At 42.7% G+C, this 17,470-nt stretch overlaps 1 protein-coding gene across 4 annotated transcripts in view; it reads left to right on the top strand.

Moving 5' to 3' along the window:
• Positions 1 to 17,470, top strand: part of PDE11A (phosphodiesterase 11A) — a 98,314-nt gene that overhangs the window by 70,420 nt on the left and 10,424 nt on the right. For all 4 annotated transcript variants that reach the window (XM_007671281.3, XM_007671280.3, XM_029072583.2 and 1 more), the window contains exons 15-18: positions 3,731 to 3,808; positions 5,089 to 5,152; positions 10,801 to 10,875; positions 11,596 to 11,679. In XM_007671281.3, coding sequence (XP_007669471.1) covers positions 3,731 to 3,808; positions 5,089 to 5,152; positions 10,801 to 10,875; positions 11,596 to 11,679 — 301 coding nt within the window. The remainder of the gene's footprint in view (positions 1 to 3,730; positions 3,809 to 5,088; positions 5,153 to 10,800; positions 10,876 to 11,595; positions 11,680 to 17,470) is intronic.

Below are 17,470 nucleotides of genomic sequence, written 5' to 3'. Positions count from 1 at the left end.
ACAAATTAAGAAGTGAGACCTGTGAAAAATGCCCAAGTAACACACCTGGATTATATTTGCCTCTGAAACCCCATGACTGCTATGAGGAGTTGTGGAAAAACACCCTTCCAAAACCCCCATAATGCCTTACCCCAATTTGGATCATTGTCGTTTAACCCTCCTTCAAGTAGCTTAATCTGACTTTGATATCTGTTCCCTGGTCTAGCTGTCTAGATTCACGGTTTTCACCACAGTTGGCCTGAGAAGCACTTTTTAGGAAGACCCTGTTCATTTTAGGACAGGATCCTGCAGAACTCCGCAGAACTGCCAAAACACTGGGCTTGTTTATAGAGGCAGCTATTTCCTCAGTCACCTTCCCCACTGAAAACCTTTCAATATTCCTGGCCAAGCTCATCAGGTTTTCTCTTCAGACTGTTTGTTGTGTTCTGGTGATAATTTTCCTCTTCAGCACACCCTGATTGGGCCCGGATAGGAGACAGTGGGGCGATCAAAAATGAATGAATCAATCAGTGGCATTAATTGAGAACTTACTGTGTTCAGAGCACCTGTGCTAAGCGTTGGGAGAGTATGGTACAACAGAGTTGGGAGACGTGATCCCTGAGCGCAAGGAGCTGAAAGTCTAAAGTTCCGTTCTATTATTTTGTATTCTGGAAAAGTCCTTTCCTCCATTGTCACTGACACTTCTATTCCGTAGCAGTAGGTTGTCCAACATTAGCATAAAAAAAGCAACTTCGGTAAATATGGGATTTACTAACTGAGTGCCCTTTATCTGCACTGACATATAATGGGTGCATTTTTTCTCTTTTCCTGGAACAGAAATGGCAAGGTAGTAATGTTGGTGATTTTCCACAGTGCTAATAGTTAACTGTAGTGGCAATAAAACTGGCTAGCCTTTATGAACCCAGGAGGTGCAGAAATAAAGTATAAATTAACAAAAGATTTTCATGATCTCTTCCAAAGATGGCAAAGGACATTTTATACCAAACAAATAAAAGATGCCTTGCAGGGAAAATATAAAAATGAGATGTTCTGTTATAAGCACAGATATGTGGTAAGAGATCAGATCTTTGGGAGGCAGTGTTTTGTAGGTAAATTTCAGCAGTTTTCCCTTTAGGAGATTCTTGTTTGGGATTGTTTTAAAGTAGGGAAAGTACACCAGGGAGCTTAATACTAAAGCCTAAATCAAATAGATACATAGCCGTAAATTAGATTTTCCACTGAGTCAATCTTCAATGATCTGTTGAGATGTGAACTCTGTTAGTTCCTTAGGGCGGAGTTATATGAATCTAGGGCTAGTGAAAATTGATATGGATTTTTTTTTTATTGCACTCTTTGAAGGTTCCCAGTAAAAACGTCCGCCATTTCCAGGTTGACAAACACTTCTCCAGATGCACTGTGTGATGGAAACTAACAAGTGAATTTTCAGATTATGTAAATGCAAGGCATCTTGCTATCTTGACATTTGGAGTTGTTTTAAATGACAATTCTAGTAGGGAGATCACAGAAAGGGATTCCATCTGGGGAGGTGATAAACTGCTTTTCTCCTCAGCACTATCCATGGACTGCCTCCCCTCTCTCCCAGATTTGCTCCTTACTTTTCTAACTTCTCCTACAGGTTTCTTACAGAGGTTCCTTTAAACACCCACCCCCGATGCCACAAGGTCTGTGGTCCTTGAGTCCTTTTATCCCCTAGGTCCTTGGGTCATGCTATCCTCTCTTTTCTATAGGTAAAACCACACAGATCTATTGTCCTCTGCCAAGTGCTTAGGATAGTGCTCTGCACACGGTAAATGCTCAGTAAATACCCTCGATGATGATGAGTGATGATATTGAGTATTTATCCTGTGCAGAGAGCACTGTACAAGTGTTTGGGAGAGTACGATACAACAGAATTCATTCATTCAGTCATATTTATTGAGCGCTTTTTGTGCAAAACACTGGACTTAGTGCTCAGCACTGTACTAAGTGCTCAGCACTGTACTAAGCGCTTAGAGTTGGTAGACATATTCCCTACTCACATCAAGCTCACAGCCTAGAGGACCTGCTAGTTACTTTTTTCCTTTGGCTAGTCCCATCCAATCCTTTAGGACAACACTGCTCTTCTCTCATCTACGAACTCTTCCCGTCTCAGCTTCCCCCTCACAGGGAGAAATGCCCTGTGGATTATTTTTAATTTGACCTTCCCTGGATCAAAAGAGATCACCACTTCTCCCACTACACCCCAGCTCATACCCTGGATTCCTCTCAAACTAGCCTGCTCACTCAACCTCATTCTTCTCTCCCTCACCACCAACTCCTTGCTCACCAGCCCACCAACTGCCTAAGTCTCTCTCCCCACTTTCAAATCCATCATCCCACAGAGCGCTTCCCATCTTTGGAGTCCTTCTGAAGTTTCATCTCCTCCAGGAAGCCTTCCCCACTTCAGTCTTAATCCCTAAATTGATAGACCACTTCAAATCCATGTGGCTCAATGGAAAGAGCCCAGGCTTGAGAGTCAGAGGTCATGGGTTCAATTTCTAACTCTGCCACTTGTCAGCTGTGTGACTGTGGGCAAGTCACTTAACTTCTCTGTGCCTCAGTTACCTTATCTGTAAAATGGGGATTAACTGTGAGTCTCACATTGGACAAACTGATTACCCTGTATCTACCCCAGCACTTAGAACAGTGCTCTGCACATAGTAAGCGCTTAACAGATACCAACATTATTATTATTATTAAATCCATCAGGGCACAGAGCTCTTCCCATCTTCGGAGTCCTTCTGAAGTCTCACCTCCTCCAGGAAGCCTTCCCCACTTCATTCTTATTCCCATGAGTTTATATTCCCACATCAGCACTCTTGTGCCACCTAAGCACTTAAATAAGTGGGTTTGTAAGACCCAGAGCCCCTAATACTATCTCATATCCATATCTCCTTTTCTTTCTTCCTCTTATCTCTAATTTATTTTAGAGTGTACTGTCCCAGCTACGTTTTAAGTTCCTCGAGAGTACGGGTCTCATCTTCCAATTCCATCTGTTCCCAACCAAGTGCTTAGACCAGGGCTCTACACACAAAAGATGCTCAATAAATAATATTGATTAATTGATCTCCACCTCTCTATCCGACCCTGATTGTGACTGCTACCACTGTCGGCTTTACAGCTCTTTAATTGAAGTGAGGGTTAATATTTCTTGATTGTGCACATATCTGAGTATAAAATGCTCTTATATTAGTGAAAACTTCAGAGGTGTGACATCATAGTAACCTGCTCCTATAATAGGAGTAAATACTCATATTAGAAATGAATGCCAAATAAATGGTTACGCTCTTCTGTTGTGTCCCCCTTAAGCAATTTGATATTCACCTCAGCCCCACAACCCTTCTGTAAATACCCTTATACTCTACTATTTCCCTTAATCTTTCATTTATTTTAATGTGCGTCTTCTCCTTTAAACTGTAAACTCCTGTGGGCAGGGATTGTGTCTACTAACTTTATTCTACTGTACTGTGCCAAGCACTTAGTACAGCTTTTGCATGTGGTAAGTGCTCAATAAATACCACTGATGGATTGACTGATTCTGGAGCAGTAACTTTCAAACAAATGACGCTATTAATTTGGTCAGGGTCGGCCTAATGTTTACTAATACTAATTCTTGGCTGTAAGGGATTTTGCTTTTGACATTTATGTCCCCACTGCAATGGCTGAAAAATTCTTTTTGGGATTTTTCCCTGATGATATGATTTTGTTTCAGAAGGAGGACTGAATTTTTTGAACTTGTCCAGAAAGGGAATTACAACTGGAATCTACAACAGCATCGAGATATATTTCGGTAAGAGAGAAAATTGTATTCCTTTGCCCTTCTCTTAACCATGGTTTCCTAATCCAAAGCAATTAGGAGTATCAAAATAATATCAGAGTTGCAGAATTATATTTAATCTTTTTATAGAGTCATAAATTTAACAGACTTCAAATTAGTGTCTATGAGATGCAGAAAACATAAATTTAGAGAATCAGCCTGGCCTAGTGGAGAGAGCACAGGACTGGGGGTCAGGAGATCTGAGTTCTAATCCTAGCTCCATCACTTGCCTGTTGTGTGACCTTGGCAGGCAAGTCACAACTTCTCTGTGCCTCAGTTACCTCATCTGTAAAATGGAGATTAAAGAACTGCTTTCCCTCTCCTTAGACTGTGAGCCCCATGTGGGGCAGGGTCTGTTTCTTCCCCAATTTGCTTGATTCTAAGGAAGAATGAGGATGGATGGTGGGTTGGGGTCTTCCACCACAACATATTGAACATAAATATGTGTGCAGAATGTGCAATTCTCTGAATCGGTATATAAATAGCTATTTTTGTGTCCCATTCCAAACATGTCTGTCCATTCACATTCTCAGGGCTGCTGTAGCCCTGATAAAACCGAAAATGAACACAGACTTCCCTAAACCTGGCCACAGGCCCGCTTGGGCTTTTTCGTGAATTCTACAGCTGAAAAAATTTCTTCTCCCTAATGTATATGAAACACCACCCCAGCCGGGTAGTAAACTACAGTGAAACAACATAGGTTTTACTATAAATCTTGACTTTATATAGGAGATGAGGAGACAGAAACTCTTTATATAGCATCTGGGCTGCTGTTTTATAATAGGTTTTCTCTTGCTCCATCAATCAGTCATAAGTAGGTGAATAGATTCATCAGCTATGTGTGACTCACTGGGTTATGGTAAAAAGCATGCTTTGTTGTTCATTATAAAGTATTGTAAATAATGTTTGGTTAATGCAGCTGAAGAGGAAACAGTGCTCATAGATTTGCATGCTTCTTGGGTAGCAGACAAAATAAATTGTTTACTGGCTGATCTGTTGATACCTTGGTCATTTTAGGGGTTTTTAATGGTTCCTTGTTAAGCACCTATTATGTGTCAAACATTGTTCTAAGCACTGGGTTAGGGTTAGCAGAGGGGCTGTGTGCTGAGGTGGTAAACAGTGCTGTCTTTTGGATGGAAAAAGAATGTGATAGCATTCAGCTGCTTTAGAGTTTTATATATGGATCTAGGACAGCTAGATCTTACGTTAAAATGCCACTGTATCCTGCCTAGTTGCTCTTTTCTGTTTTCCAGGTCGATGCTAATGACAGCCTGTGACCTGGGAGCAGTGACCAAACCGTGGGAGATTTCAAGACAGGCAAGTGCTGATCAATGACAGAGCTGGGCAGTGGAGGGGGCTGGTGGAATAATTTTCCCAGGACCCTGACTTTGAAGGAACCAAAATAGTAGTCCCTCTAGATGCTAAGCTCCTTGGGAGCTTTTCTACCAACACTCCTAGATTGTATACTCTCAAGTGTTTAGTACAGGGCTCTGCACATGGTAAATGCTCAGTAAATACCGCTGATTGATTGACTGAGGGTCAATCCGCCTCCATATTTAAACAAGAAAACAACTAGCAAGGGGTTTCTTCCAGGCACTTGTTACTGTACAATCTTTTCTTTTCTTGGATCGTCTAAGAAATATTTAGGCAGCCAAAGATATTTTTAGGTAAGACTCCTGTTAACATTCTGTTTCTCATCAGAAGTGGATTCCCAAAACATCCTCAAAAGATATGGCTCAGGGACTACTCTTTTTTTTAAAAATTCTATATCAAGTACTTAAAGGGTACAGATCTAAGTGGCTAGGCGACACAGAAGGGAGAGGGAATAGGAGAAATGAGGATTTAGTCGGGGAAGCTCCTTGAATAAGATGTGATTTAAATAAGGCTTTGAAGGTAGGGAGTGTGGTGGTCTGTCCTATTTATTCAATTAACCAGTCAATCGATGGTATTGATCAAGCACTTACTATAGGCAGAGCACTGTACTAAGCACTTGGGAGAGTACAATACATCAGAATTGCAGGTGTGTTCTCTGCCCGTAATGAGATTACAGTCTAGAGAGGGCGTGTTCCCTTTCATATGTAGTTACTGACCACCTAATATGTGTTAAGCCCCCAGTAAGATCCAAACAACACTTTTTACAATGTCCTGTGGACAGTGCTTGCCCACAGCAAGCACTTAACGAATATCATTGATCGATAGCAGACACTTCACAACTCCTCATCCTTTAACATCACATATTCAAGACATTCTGATAGACAGTGGCATCTATTAAGCACTTTCAATGTTCAGAGCCCTGTGCTAAGCGCAGGGTAAAAGAAGTACAAGGACACTGATTCAGACTCAGTTCCCAGCCTATGGGACAGGCATAGGGGGAACAAATAAGAGACTAAATTAAGGCAAAACAATCATCCGATAAGAATTCAACAGAATAACAAAAATAGTCCTCAGCCTTCTCACTGCTCCAGGCAAGACCAGCCTAGGCCTTGACTATAACCTCTAGACTACAAGTTGGTTGTGGTCAGGGAATGTGTATGCCAAGTGTGTTATATTGTACACTCCCAAGCACATAGTACAAGGTTCTCCACGCAGTAAGTGCTCAATAAATATGACTGATTGATTGACTGGGTGGTAGGTTGGTCCAGACTACCACAACTCTGCCTTCCTGACCGTGAGGTCGGCTGCTCGCCTCCTTCAAGCTGTCCTCCCCTCTGAAGGCGAGATTCTTTCTGGATTCCTGCTGGAGGTGAGACTTGAGCAGTGCCTTGAAGAAGGGGAGGCAAGTGGTGGGGCAGACTCAGTCGTTCATCCCAAGCGACGTTTCCCACAACGGTAATCGCAGGGAGTGTACATTTTACTTTAAGGGAATAAGAGCAAATATCATGAGAAGCAGCGTGACTCAGTGGAAAGAGCACGGGCTTTGGAGTCAGAGGTCATGAGTTTGAATCCCAGCTCTGCCACTTGTCAGCTGTGTGACTGTGGGCAAGTCACTTAACTTCTCTGTGCCTCAGTTACCTCATCTGTAAAATGGGGATTAAGACTGTGAGCCCCACGTGGGATAACCTGATTCCCCTGTGTCTCCCCAGCGCTTAGAACAGTGCTCTGCACAGAGTAAGCGCCTAACAAATACCAACATTATTATTCCCTCTCAAAATTGCCTCTGCTGCATCATTTCCCCTCCCTACTAGATTTTTGAGGTACGACTAGTTGAATTTTTGAAAGCAGTCTTAGCTATGTGCGCTAGGATAGAAGGAGGAGTAGGGCATTCATTCATTTCACTTGGTCATATTTACTGAGCACTTACTGTGTGCAGAGTGCTGTATTAAGCGCTTGGGAGAGTACAATATAACAATAAACAGACACTCTAGGAGAGGTGCCCACTTCAAGATAAGAAGAGAAAAAGAGGAGAAGCAGAGTGGCCTAGTGGATACAGCAAAGACCTGTGAGTCAAAAGGACCTGGGTTCTAATCCCAGCTCCGCCACTTGTCTGCTGTGTGACCTTGAGCAAGTTGCTTTACTTCTTTGGGCCTCAGTTACCTCATCTGTAAAATGAGGATTAAGACTCTGAGCCGCATGTGGGACATGGACCATGTCCAATCTGATTACCTTGTATCTACTGCTTAGAACACTTAGAACACTTAGAACAGTGCCTGGCATACAGTAAGTGCTTAACAAATAAGCACAACAAGAACAACAAAAAACCTGGAGTTCATCCTTCTCGGCAAGCCTATACGAAGAGGAGGATGGAGGGGTCTTTACCAGAATTCACTGAGTGCCTACTGAATGCAGCACTTGGGAGAGTATGGTAGAAGAAAGACAAAGTCTCAAGTGCCCTAATAATAATATTTTTGATATTTATTGTGTTTACTATGTGTCAAACACTGTTCAAAGTAGTGGAGTAGATACAAGTTAATCAGGGTGGACACTGTCCTTGTTCCATGTGGGACTTACAGTCTTAAGAAGGGAGAACAGGTATTTAATTCCCATTTTACAGAGGAGCCCTATTACCTTTCTCCTCCTTTTCCACTTCCTCTCTGCCTCTTCTTTTTCTTTACCCCATTTTTTCTTTCACTCCCCTTACTGCTATTCTTAATGCCCCACTTAGTAGTCCTTTCTCCGGTTCTTAAGTTGTAAAAATGATGCAAGTGCCTCTGGTATACCGAAATAAAAAAAGAAGGAAAATAAGAGTATCCAAGAAGCAAGTTAAGGAACAAGAGGGTACTTTTTTAAAAAGTTCAGTTGGTTTATTGAGGTCTTCAAGTCGGCTCATGTTTACATCCCTATTGGGGAAACCAGCTCTGAGGCCATTCAGCCCAGGGCCGACCCCGGAGGGTAAGCGAGAGAGGCGGCAAGCTCAGGGTGGCCATCGGAGGGGGTGGCGGGCAGCTCGACGGCAGGGCGGCCTCACAATCCTGCCGGGACTATTGTCCATTGAGAACGGCAAGTTTGAGGAATGTTCATTGTAAGATTACAATTACGTTTACTTTTTTAAAAAAGTCCAAATGTATTCTTTTCAGGTTTGGGCAGACTGCCACAGAATCTTCCTTTTGATGTCATTACATTCTGTCCCAAGGCTAGGGTGATGCCCTTAGCCTCATGTGCATCAGGGAAGCCACCGTGGCAAGAAGGAGGCAGAATTGTTTTTCCTCGCCTCAGAACGTCCAGATGTCTGAAGCCAGCCCTGGGACTAGCAGTCCTGATTACTGATACAATTTAGCTTCCACCAGAGGCATTTTATAACATTTTAATACCTGCAGGTGGCAAGAGTATTGATCATTCTGAGATTGTTAGATGGTTTCAATGTTTTCAAACACTGGTGGAAGTCACGGGCCTGTTTGCTTGGTCATCTTGATTTTAAGAGACCAGGCACAGACTGTCTCCCTTGTCGTGTATCTACCCCAGCACTTACTGAAGACCGCAATCATTATTAGAGCTGTTTGTTTGTTTCGCCTTGCAGGACGCCAAGAAGTATGTCTTTTTTAGCACACAGGACTCATGAGTTAAAATAAACTAACACCCAAAATATCCTATTTGTCAAAATCCACTGACTCAGGCATTACTCTTAGGTGAGGATCTGGGTTTTAATCAGGCCCTTCCAGGAAACATAGATGTCTTTTGGGCCACGGACCGTGTCGTGTTCTTCCTCAGTAACTCCTCCCTGCACCTGAACAGAGCTCTGGAGCCAGGGGGTGCTCAGTGAATACTGTCGATTAAATGAACAGTGCTGTGCAGTCAGGGGGTGCTCAATGCATACCACTGGCTGACTGAAGGTGCTCTGTAGCCAGGGGCTGCTCAGTGACTATTCCTGAGTGACTAACAGAATATGTAGCAGGCCTGGTATTCAGAAGGACTTTGGTTCTAATTCCGGCTCTGCCACTTGTCTGCTGTGTGACCTCACTTAACTTCTCTGGGCCTCAGTTTTTTTTCCTAATGGCATTTGTTAAGCACTTACTACGGGTCAAAAACTGTCCAAAGCACTGGGATAGATACAAGCTAATTAGGTTGGACATATTCCCTCACATTACCTCAATGCTATTGATGCCTTTCCACTTGTTTTGTTTTGCCGCCTGTCTCCCCTCTTCTAGACTGCGAGCCCGTTCTTGGGTAGGGATTGTCTCTATCTGTTGCTGAATTGTACTTTCCAAGCGCTTAGTCCAGTGCTCTGCACCCACTAAGCGCTCGATAAATATTATTGAATGAATGAATGAATCTGTTACCTACCATAAATAAAGAATAGTATTATTAAGCACTTACTGTGTGCAGAGTAATAATACTTATGGTACTTGTTAAGTGTTTACTATGTACCAAGCACTGTTCTAAGCATTGAGGAAGATGCAAGTTAATCAGGTGGACACAACCTCTGTCTCACCTGGGGCTCGCAGTCTAAGAGTACTGTACTATGCATTGGGAAAGAGCACATAGGTGGAATTAGAGACTGTTCAGTGCTGAACAACAGTGGATACTGTTGACCAACTGTACAGCCAAGTGGTGCTCAATAAGTCCTGTCAACTGACTGAACAGTGCTCGTCAGTCAGGGAATGATCAATAAATATTGCTGACTGACTAAAACAGCATTACAGACTGGAGAGGGCTGACTATATGGAGCACCATGTCTGCTAACTCTGTTATAGTGTACTCTCCCAACTGCTCAGCGCAGTGGTCTGCACATAGGAAGAACTCAGTAAATACCCCTGAATGATTGATTTCCCCCAAAGACACCCTCAAGGCTTTTCTGTTCAATAACTTGCACCAGTTGCAGTTTATGTTGAGTACTGAAAGATAAAGTCTGGTGAAGAAAAATCATATAGAATTAAAACTGACCTAATTATTATCATTGGCTTCATTTCTTCAGAGAAGCACCATGTCTTAATGGAAAGAGTGCCTAACCTATAACACCCCAGGGAAGTTTGAAACTTTAGGAATATACCAAAGCATTCTGTTTCTTAGAGGTAGTCTCAAAAACCATCATGAATGATTCTGAAGAACAGTAATGCTGTTTCTTTGTATGGTGACCCTCTCAACCACATAATTACAATTAAGGTATTTGTTAAGCACTTACTATGTGTCAAGCACCATTATAAGTGCTGGGGTAGCTACAAGTTAATCAGGTCAGACACAGTCCCTATCCTAAATGGGGCTCGTAGTTCAAATAGGAGGGAGAACAGTTATTGAATCCACATTTAACAGTTGGAGAGACTGAGGCACAGAGAAGTGAAGTGACTAGCCCAAGATCACAACAGCAAGCAACTGGGAGAGCCAGGATTAGAACCTAGGTCCTCTGACGTCCAGGCCCATGCTTTATCCTCTAGGCCACATTGCTTCCTGAGGATACATGGTTCGGTACATGTGTTTGAAAAGGGCTGATTTGAGTTAATAACCAGTACATTTAAGGTTCGTCAAAGCTCCAGTAGCTCCCGTTGCTTCCAGAGAATGAGCATAGCTAATGACAAATCGGGAATACGTTGCAGGTGGCTGAACTGGTAACCAGTGAGTTCTTTGAACAAGGAGACCGAGAAAGAGCCGAACTCAAACTCACCCCTTCTGTAAGTTCATCTGGGAAACGGTCTATGTCCGTTCGTATTGAATTCTACTCCCAAAAGTCTCAGCGAGTATGGGGAAAGCTGGAAAGGTATTAGAGGAAAGACAGAAGAGAGGCTGAAGGAGTAAAACTAAATTTAACTCCTAAAACGTAATTACATTCTCAGGCTGGTGAGGGTGAAGCCATGGCACCTAAACCGGATTGCGTCCCGGCTTTCCTCATTCATGTTTCTACTCGTCTGTGTTCTCGCAACCAGAGCTTTCTCTAGTTTGCTTTTTGATGTGCAGAATGGACTCCCCCTCTATTTAGATTTCTTCCTCAGCCCACCTCCACCCAGAACAAAACCCTAAACCGACCCTGTTTCCTTGGCCTGAAAGCCCAGATCACCTTCCCTAGGCACTTGGATGCTATTCCCATTGACCTGAAGAATTGATTTCAGCAGGAGCTACATGTCTGTATCTCGGGAAAGAATTTGGCCCCAAGGAATCGGATGCTATAAAGCTCCGATAAATTTAGCTTATAAATCTCATGGAAAGAGGTGAAAATAAATAGTTTATTTCTCATCTGAGATAAAGGAATAGGAAGCATGCGTAAAGATTGATTGTGATTTGTGAAGTGTTCGGTTTGTAAAAATTGGATCATCGCCGCAAAGCGTTAGATGAAGCATCTGTAAAATACCCCAGTGTAATAAAGCACTGGTTCTTTTTTTTCTTCCTCATTCCAGGCTATTTTTGATCGCAACAGAAAAGATGAACTACCAAGGTTGCAACTGGAATGGATTGATAGTATCTGCATGCCTCTGTATCAGGTAATTTTGACTTTGGAGAGTCAGAGGGTCAAAGAATGCCGGTCTGATCTCTTCAAGAAAAGTACGACAATACATCATCTAGCCGGGGGGCAGGGGGTGAGGGAGGGGTGGCTGGAGTTGGGCCAAGAAAATATCATTATTTCTTAGATTTTTCCTGAAAGTCTCATTTGTACCCAGATCTCTAACTCTGAATGCTTTGCAGACAGTGCATTCTGGGTGGAAAGGAGTTAGACTTTAATTGCAGTACTCTGGCCACTCTCAGAAAAGATCCGAGTGGACTGATGGTCAAAAATCAGCTCCTTTGAGAAGGGGCAAGGGGCAAAATAATAATAATAATGATAATGATGGTATTTGTTAAGTGCCTACTATGTGCCAGGCACTGTTCTAAGCGCCGGCACTGTTCTAAGCACAAAATATGTGTACCGTGTAACTGACCTAAGTTACAAACAAGGAATTGTCGTCTTTGCAGTTTGTATGAGAAACAGAGGCCATTTTATGGCAATCTGCTCTGATGTCTTACAATATGTTCACTTACTTTACTATTAATTTCTTTTTATAAGGAAACCAAGCTTTGAATTTAGACCCACTCTGTTTTAATGAGTGGTTTATCTTATGGCTTCCAAGATTGCTTGTGATCTACTCTCTGTACATGATGCTAAGAGCAAAAGCTATTCATTTCTCACACTGAGCCTTCCGTGTAAAAAAAAAGTACCATATTGTTATCTAAGGTCTTTATAGCTAATATGTTCCATAATTTTCAATCTAGTACAGAGACTTTCTGAAAATTTAAGTTGTTTTCAGGTTTCTTTGGAAATTAAGTGCTAAGTGTCCTTCCTCTCTTCCTCCCCCTGACCGTGTTTCAAGGATCTGGTTCTGGTCTCTTTCTCTCTTTACACTAACTGCCTCGCAGCGGGGGTCAACCACCACCTCTCACCAGCCTCAACCCCTCACCTCTGTACCTTAGTTTAGCTGTAAAATGAGCCTGGGAGTCAGAGGGACTTGGGTTCCCATTCCAGCTCCATCACTTCATGGCTCTGTGACCTTGGGCAAGTCACTTAACTTTTCCATGCCTCAGTTATCTCATCTGTAAAATGGGGATTAAGACTGTGAACCCAATGTGAGACTGGGACTGTGTCCAACTCGATTATCTTGTTTCCACCCCAGCGCTCAGGACAGTGTCTGGCACACAGTAAGCGCTTAACAGATACCATTTAAAAAAACAAAGGAATTGAATGCCATCCCCTACTTCTGTTCCCAAAGACGCAACAGCTCTCAAGAAAATCCAAAACATAAACCAAGGTAGGCCAACGCAGCCTAAGGGAGACTGCCTCACAGAGCACGGTAGCAGTGTAGCAGAGGCTTCAGTCCCATTTGAAGGCCTTCAAGAGTTGGATTTCTCTCCAACTTTCTCTAGAGTTGAGACATGAGCTCATCACAAAGGACACATAATACAACTTCTTGACCAGGTCCATCTGTAGCATCAGTACCTGGATTAGAAACTACCAAACTACCACATCCTGGAATGAAGTCATTCTGCTAGCATGGTTAGCAGACAAGCTTCACAGGGAGGAGAACATGCTGGGAGACCGGATGACAGTAACGTACGGTGGCCCTGTCTGCCCTAAAAGTATGCTGACACAGGTCCAGCCCATTTATTCTTCCTTGGTATTTGTTGAGCGCTTACTATGTGCCAGGCAGTACACTAAACGCTGGGGTAGGGCAGGACCATGGCCTCCCCCTTTTAGAAAAGAGCTTTTTTCAAGCAGGAGCTTCAAAAGGGTCATGAAACTAAGACCACAGCAGCAGCCAACACTCCACCCACCGAGGTTCTTCTCTGGGCTGCTGTTTTGTTTTTATGGCATTTGTTAAGTGCTTACTATGTGTCAAACACTGTTCTAAGCACTGGGGTAGGGACAAGTGAAATAAGTCAGACACAGTCCCTGTCCCACATGGGGCTCATGCTCTAAGTAGGAGGCAGAACAGGGATCCCCTTTTTACAGTGGAGGAAACTGAAACACAGAGAAATAAAGTGACTTGCCCAAGGTCACACGGTAAGCAGTTGGCAGAGCCAGGATTAGAACTCAGGTCCTTCTGACTCCCAGGCCCGTGCTCTATCCACTGGGCCACGCTGCTTCTCATTATTGCTGTGCGGCTGAGACTTCATCAGCCACTCATACCCATGAGCTTCACCATCAGCGATGTTATTTTCAGCTACAAAGAGCACTATATATACATATAAGTGCCAGTAGAATGCAGAACACTATTTCAGAATTTGCACCCACATGGGGTAAAATAAGTCCTGGATATAGACACTTTTCCTCTCCCTGCTCCCTCGTATTAAAAATCTACAACCCAATAAACCTGCCGCAGTTAAGTTGGGAATACGGTATTTTAGTTTGCAGCAATGCCTGCTTACACAGTTAAGATGATTTCTTGGCACTACTCACTTTCACCTGTATACACTGGCGGGAAACCCAATGAATTATTCATTTTTTTTTCCCATTTTTCCCATCTGTAGAGCATAGGCAGTTTAAGCTGTGGGGGAAGGCAAGTTGATAATTTTTTTCTGTGGGCTGATTAATTTTTTGGTTCATCAAGGCTGCAGCAGTATATTTTTGCCTTCATCATCAAGATGCATTTGTGGAAAATACTTTGAGATCTCAAGAGAGGGAATTCCAGGCTCCCTATCTTTTCATGACATCCAGTCCTGGTGAATCATTTTCCTCCATTGCAAATATCCCAGAGATGTTTATTTCTTCCAAGAAACAAGGTGCAAATACATTATATGTTGGACCTAACTCTATAGGAAGCATCTGAGCCTGCTTACTCTGAAGGTTTACCAAATAATGTGACTAGCTAATATAAATTGATATATATATATATACAGATGGATTTGAATGGAATAGTGTTCCTAACTTCTGGTATGCATGACTGCTTTAGAAATATTTGGTTTTCAGCTCCCTCTAAACACCAATTATATTTAACAACTCCTCTGGTAATACTAAGGTCCTCAAACTTAAACCTAAAATAACCAGAGCCCTGAATTTAATGAAGCATGATATTTCCTGTCCACAAAATTTTCCTCTCATATAACAAGTGTAGAGAATGGAATATGCTTATGCCAGTTTTTTCGGAGGATCAGATTCGTACCTGTCAGGATTTCTTCTGTAGGATGAGAATCTTATCTCCTCTGAATGGAAATCACATTCGACAGTAAGAACCTAACTAAAGCAGTTGCCCCAAATAATGAGAAGCAGCATGGTCTAGTTGTCAGAACACGGGCCTGGGAGTCAGAGGACCTGGGTTCTAATCCCAGCTCTGGCCACTTGTATGCTGTGTGACCGTGGGCAAGTCACTTCACTTCTCTGTGCCTCCAGTACCTTATCTATAATATGGGTATTAAGACCGTGAGGCCTTTGTGGGACAGGGGCTGCGTCCAACCCCATTAGCTTGTATCTATCCCAGCACTTAGTACAGTGCCTGCTACATAGTAATCACTTAGCAAATCCCTTTAAAGAAAAAAAGAAGACCACACCTTCAAGCAAGTAGTATCACCTTCAAAATGAGGCGGCATAGTGGCTTAATGGAAAGACCACAGGATTAGACGTCAGGTGACCTGCGTTTTAATCCTCGGCCCACCGTATGCCAATTTTGTGACCTTGGGCAAATCACTTAACTTTAAGCACTTAGTTCAGTATTCCAAATGCAGTGAGTGCTCAATAAATACCACTGATTGATAAACACCACTGTTTGATCCCCTGTGCCTCTGTTTCCTCATCTGAAAATCAGGGATACCTGTTCTCCTTCCCCATTGATCCCTATTCCACATGGAGCTCACAAACTGTGTGTGACCTTATTTATCTTGTGTCTACTTCTCTCCTCTGGACTGTAAACTCAACTCTAGACTATAAGTTTATTGTGGGTGCAAGTCTAACAACTCTGTTATATTGTACTTTCCAAGTGCTTAGTACAGTGCTCGGCAGACAGTGCTCAATAAATATGATCGATTGATTGTCTACCCCTGTGCTTAGCTTGGCTCATAGTAAGAGCTAAATAATAATTGTGGCACTTGATATCATTAAATGGTGGAGCATGCTGTCTTTTACCGCTTCCATCTGTGGCACTTTATCTGTGGCAGATAAAGTGGAAATGATATGGTGTTTTCCAGAGAATGACTTGTGCGTATATGTCTTGTGAGTTTCAAAAAAGAAAAGAAAGTGGTAATACAGAAGCCAAGAGGTTTTTTGGGACAGCATTTCAAGCGGAGAGAGCGGGAGAAGACAGAGAGGGCAGAAAATCCTCTCAGCACCAAGGTTGAAGCCCTTAGTGGGTTAGCTTTGCCCTAGCAGGATATCTCTAAGGAATCCATTCCCATCAGATGCCTCTGTGTTCTGCTGTCTTTGCCCCCTGCTGAACATCCATTAGCCTGCTGCTCAACAGCTTTTTTTAAAAAAAGAACAAAAAGAAAACCAACAACGACACCATCAAACCTTGAAGTCAGGGCATCACCAGCCTTAGGGGTAAACAGAAAACCCTGATGCCACCGTACCACACTGAGAGACTCCTCTGAATTCCAAACTGAGTTTTGCTTTCATTATTTCTTTTCCCAGCTTAAACCTCAGCACATTTGAAACCTCAGCGGTGCAGTGAAGTGCAGTAAATCTATTTACAAAGGGACTGGGAAATTTTCTTGGGTTGGGGCACAGCGATTATTTCGGTTTTTAACAAAGTCCTTTCCTTTCTCTAATTCTTTCATCGAAGTAATAATAATAATAATAATTGAAACATTTAAGCACTTACTACCTGCCAAGGACTGTACTAAGCTCTGATAATCAGGTCAGAGACAGTCCCTGTTTCCACATGGGGCTCATGATCTAAGTAGATGGGAGAACAGGTGTTGAATCCCTATTTTAAAGATCAATCAATTAATCAATTGTATGTATTGATCACTTACTGTGTGCACAGCACTCTGCTAAGCACTTGAGAGAGTACAATATAACAGAGTTGGTAGATACGTTCCCCTCTCACAGTGAGCTTACAGTCTAAATAGGGAGACGATGTAAAAGAATAAATTATGGACACGTCATAAGCACTGGGGAGCTGAAGGTGGCTGAATATCAGGTACTCAGGTATGAGGAAACTGAGGCACAGAGCAGTTAAATGACTTGCCCAAGGTCACGGCAGGCAGGTAGCCGAGCAAAGGTTAGAATTCACATATCCTAACTCTGAGGCATGGCTCCCAGGCAGGCTTAGCATATATGAGCACATACTAGAGTAAAATAGAGTAAATAAACATAATCCCTGCCCTTGGAGGAGATGACAGCCTAGAGGATTGTATTCACTTGGGTCCCGCTAAGCATACTGATATTCCTTCCCTACCCTCTCCATACTCAACGCACATATCTTCATATTCTGTTCCTTCCCCTATCTGTAATTTATTTTTCTGCCTTTCTCCACCACTGGAATGTAAGCTTCTTGAGGGCAGGGATCAAGTCTCTCAACTTATTGTACTCTCCAAAGTACCTCATAGAGTGTTCTGCACACACTAAACTCTCACTGTTTGACTGGAGGTAGCACAAAAGTGATAGTTCGGCAGATATGGCCTGGGAGAAAAGATCACCATTTTATTCATTCAATTCATTCAATAGTATTTATTGAGCGCTTACTATGTGCAGAGCACTGTACTAACCGCTTGGAATGTACAAATCGGTAACAGATAGAGACAGTCCCTAGTAAGCGCTTGGGAGAATACAATACACTAGAGTTGCTAGACTTGATCCCTGCCCACAAG

This window comes from Ornithorhynchus anatinus, chromosome 9 (genome assembly GCF_004115215.2).
Source record: "Ornithorhynchus anatinus isolate Pmale09 chromosome 9, mOrnAna1.pri.v4, whole genome shotgun sequence".
NCBI lineage: Eukaryota > Metazoa > Chordata > Mammalia > Monotremata > Ornithorhynchidae > Ornithorhynchus > Ornithorhynchus anatinus.
The sequence above is the reverse complement of the archived record's forward strand: the minus strand, read 5'-3'. Positions and strand labels throughout refer to the sequence as shown.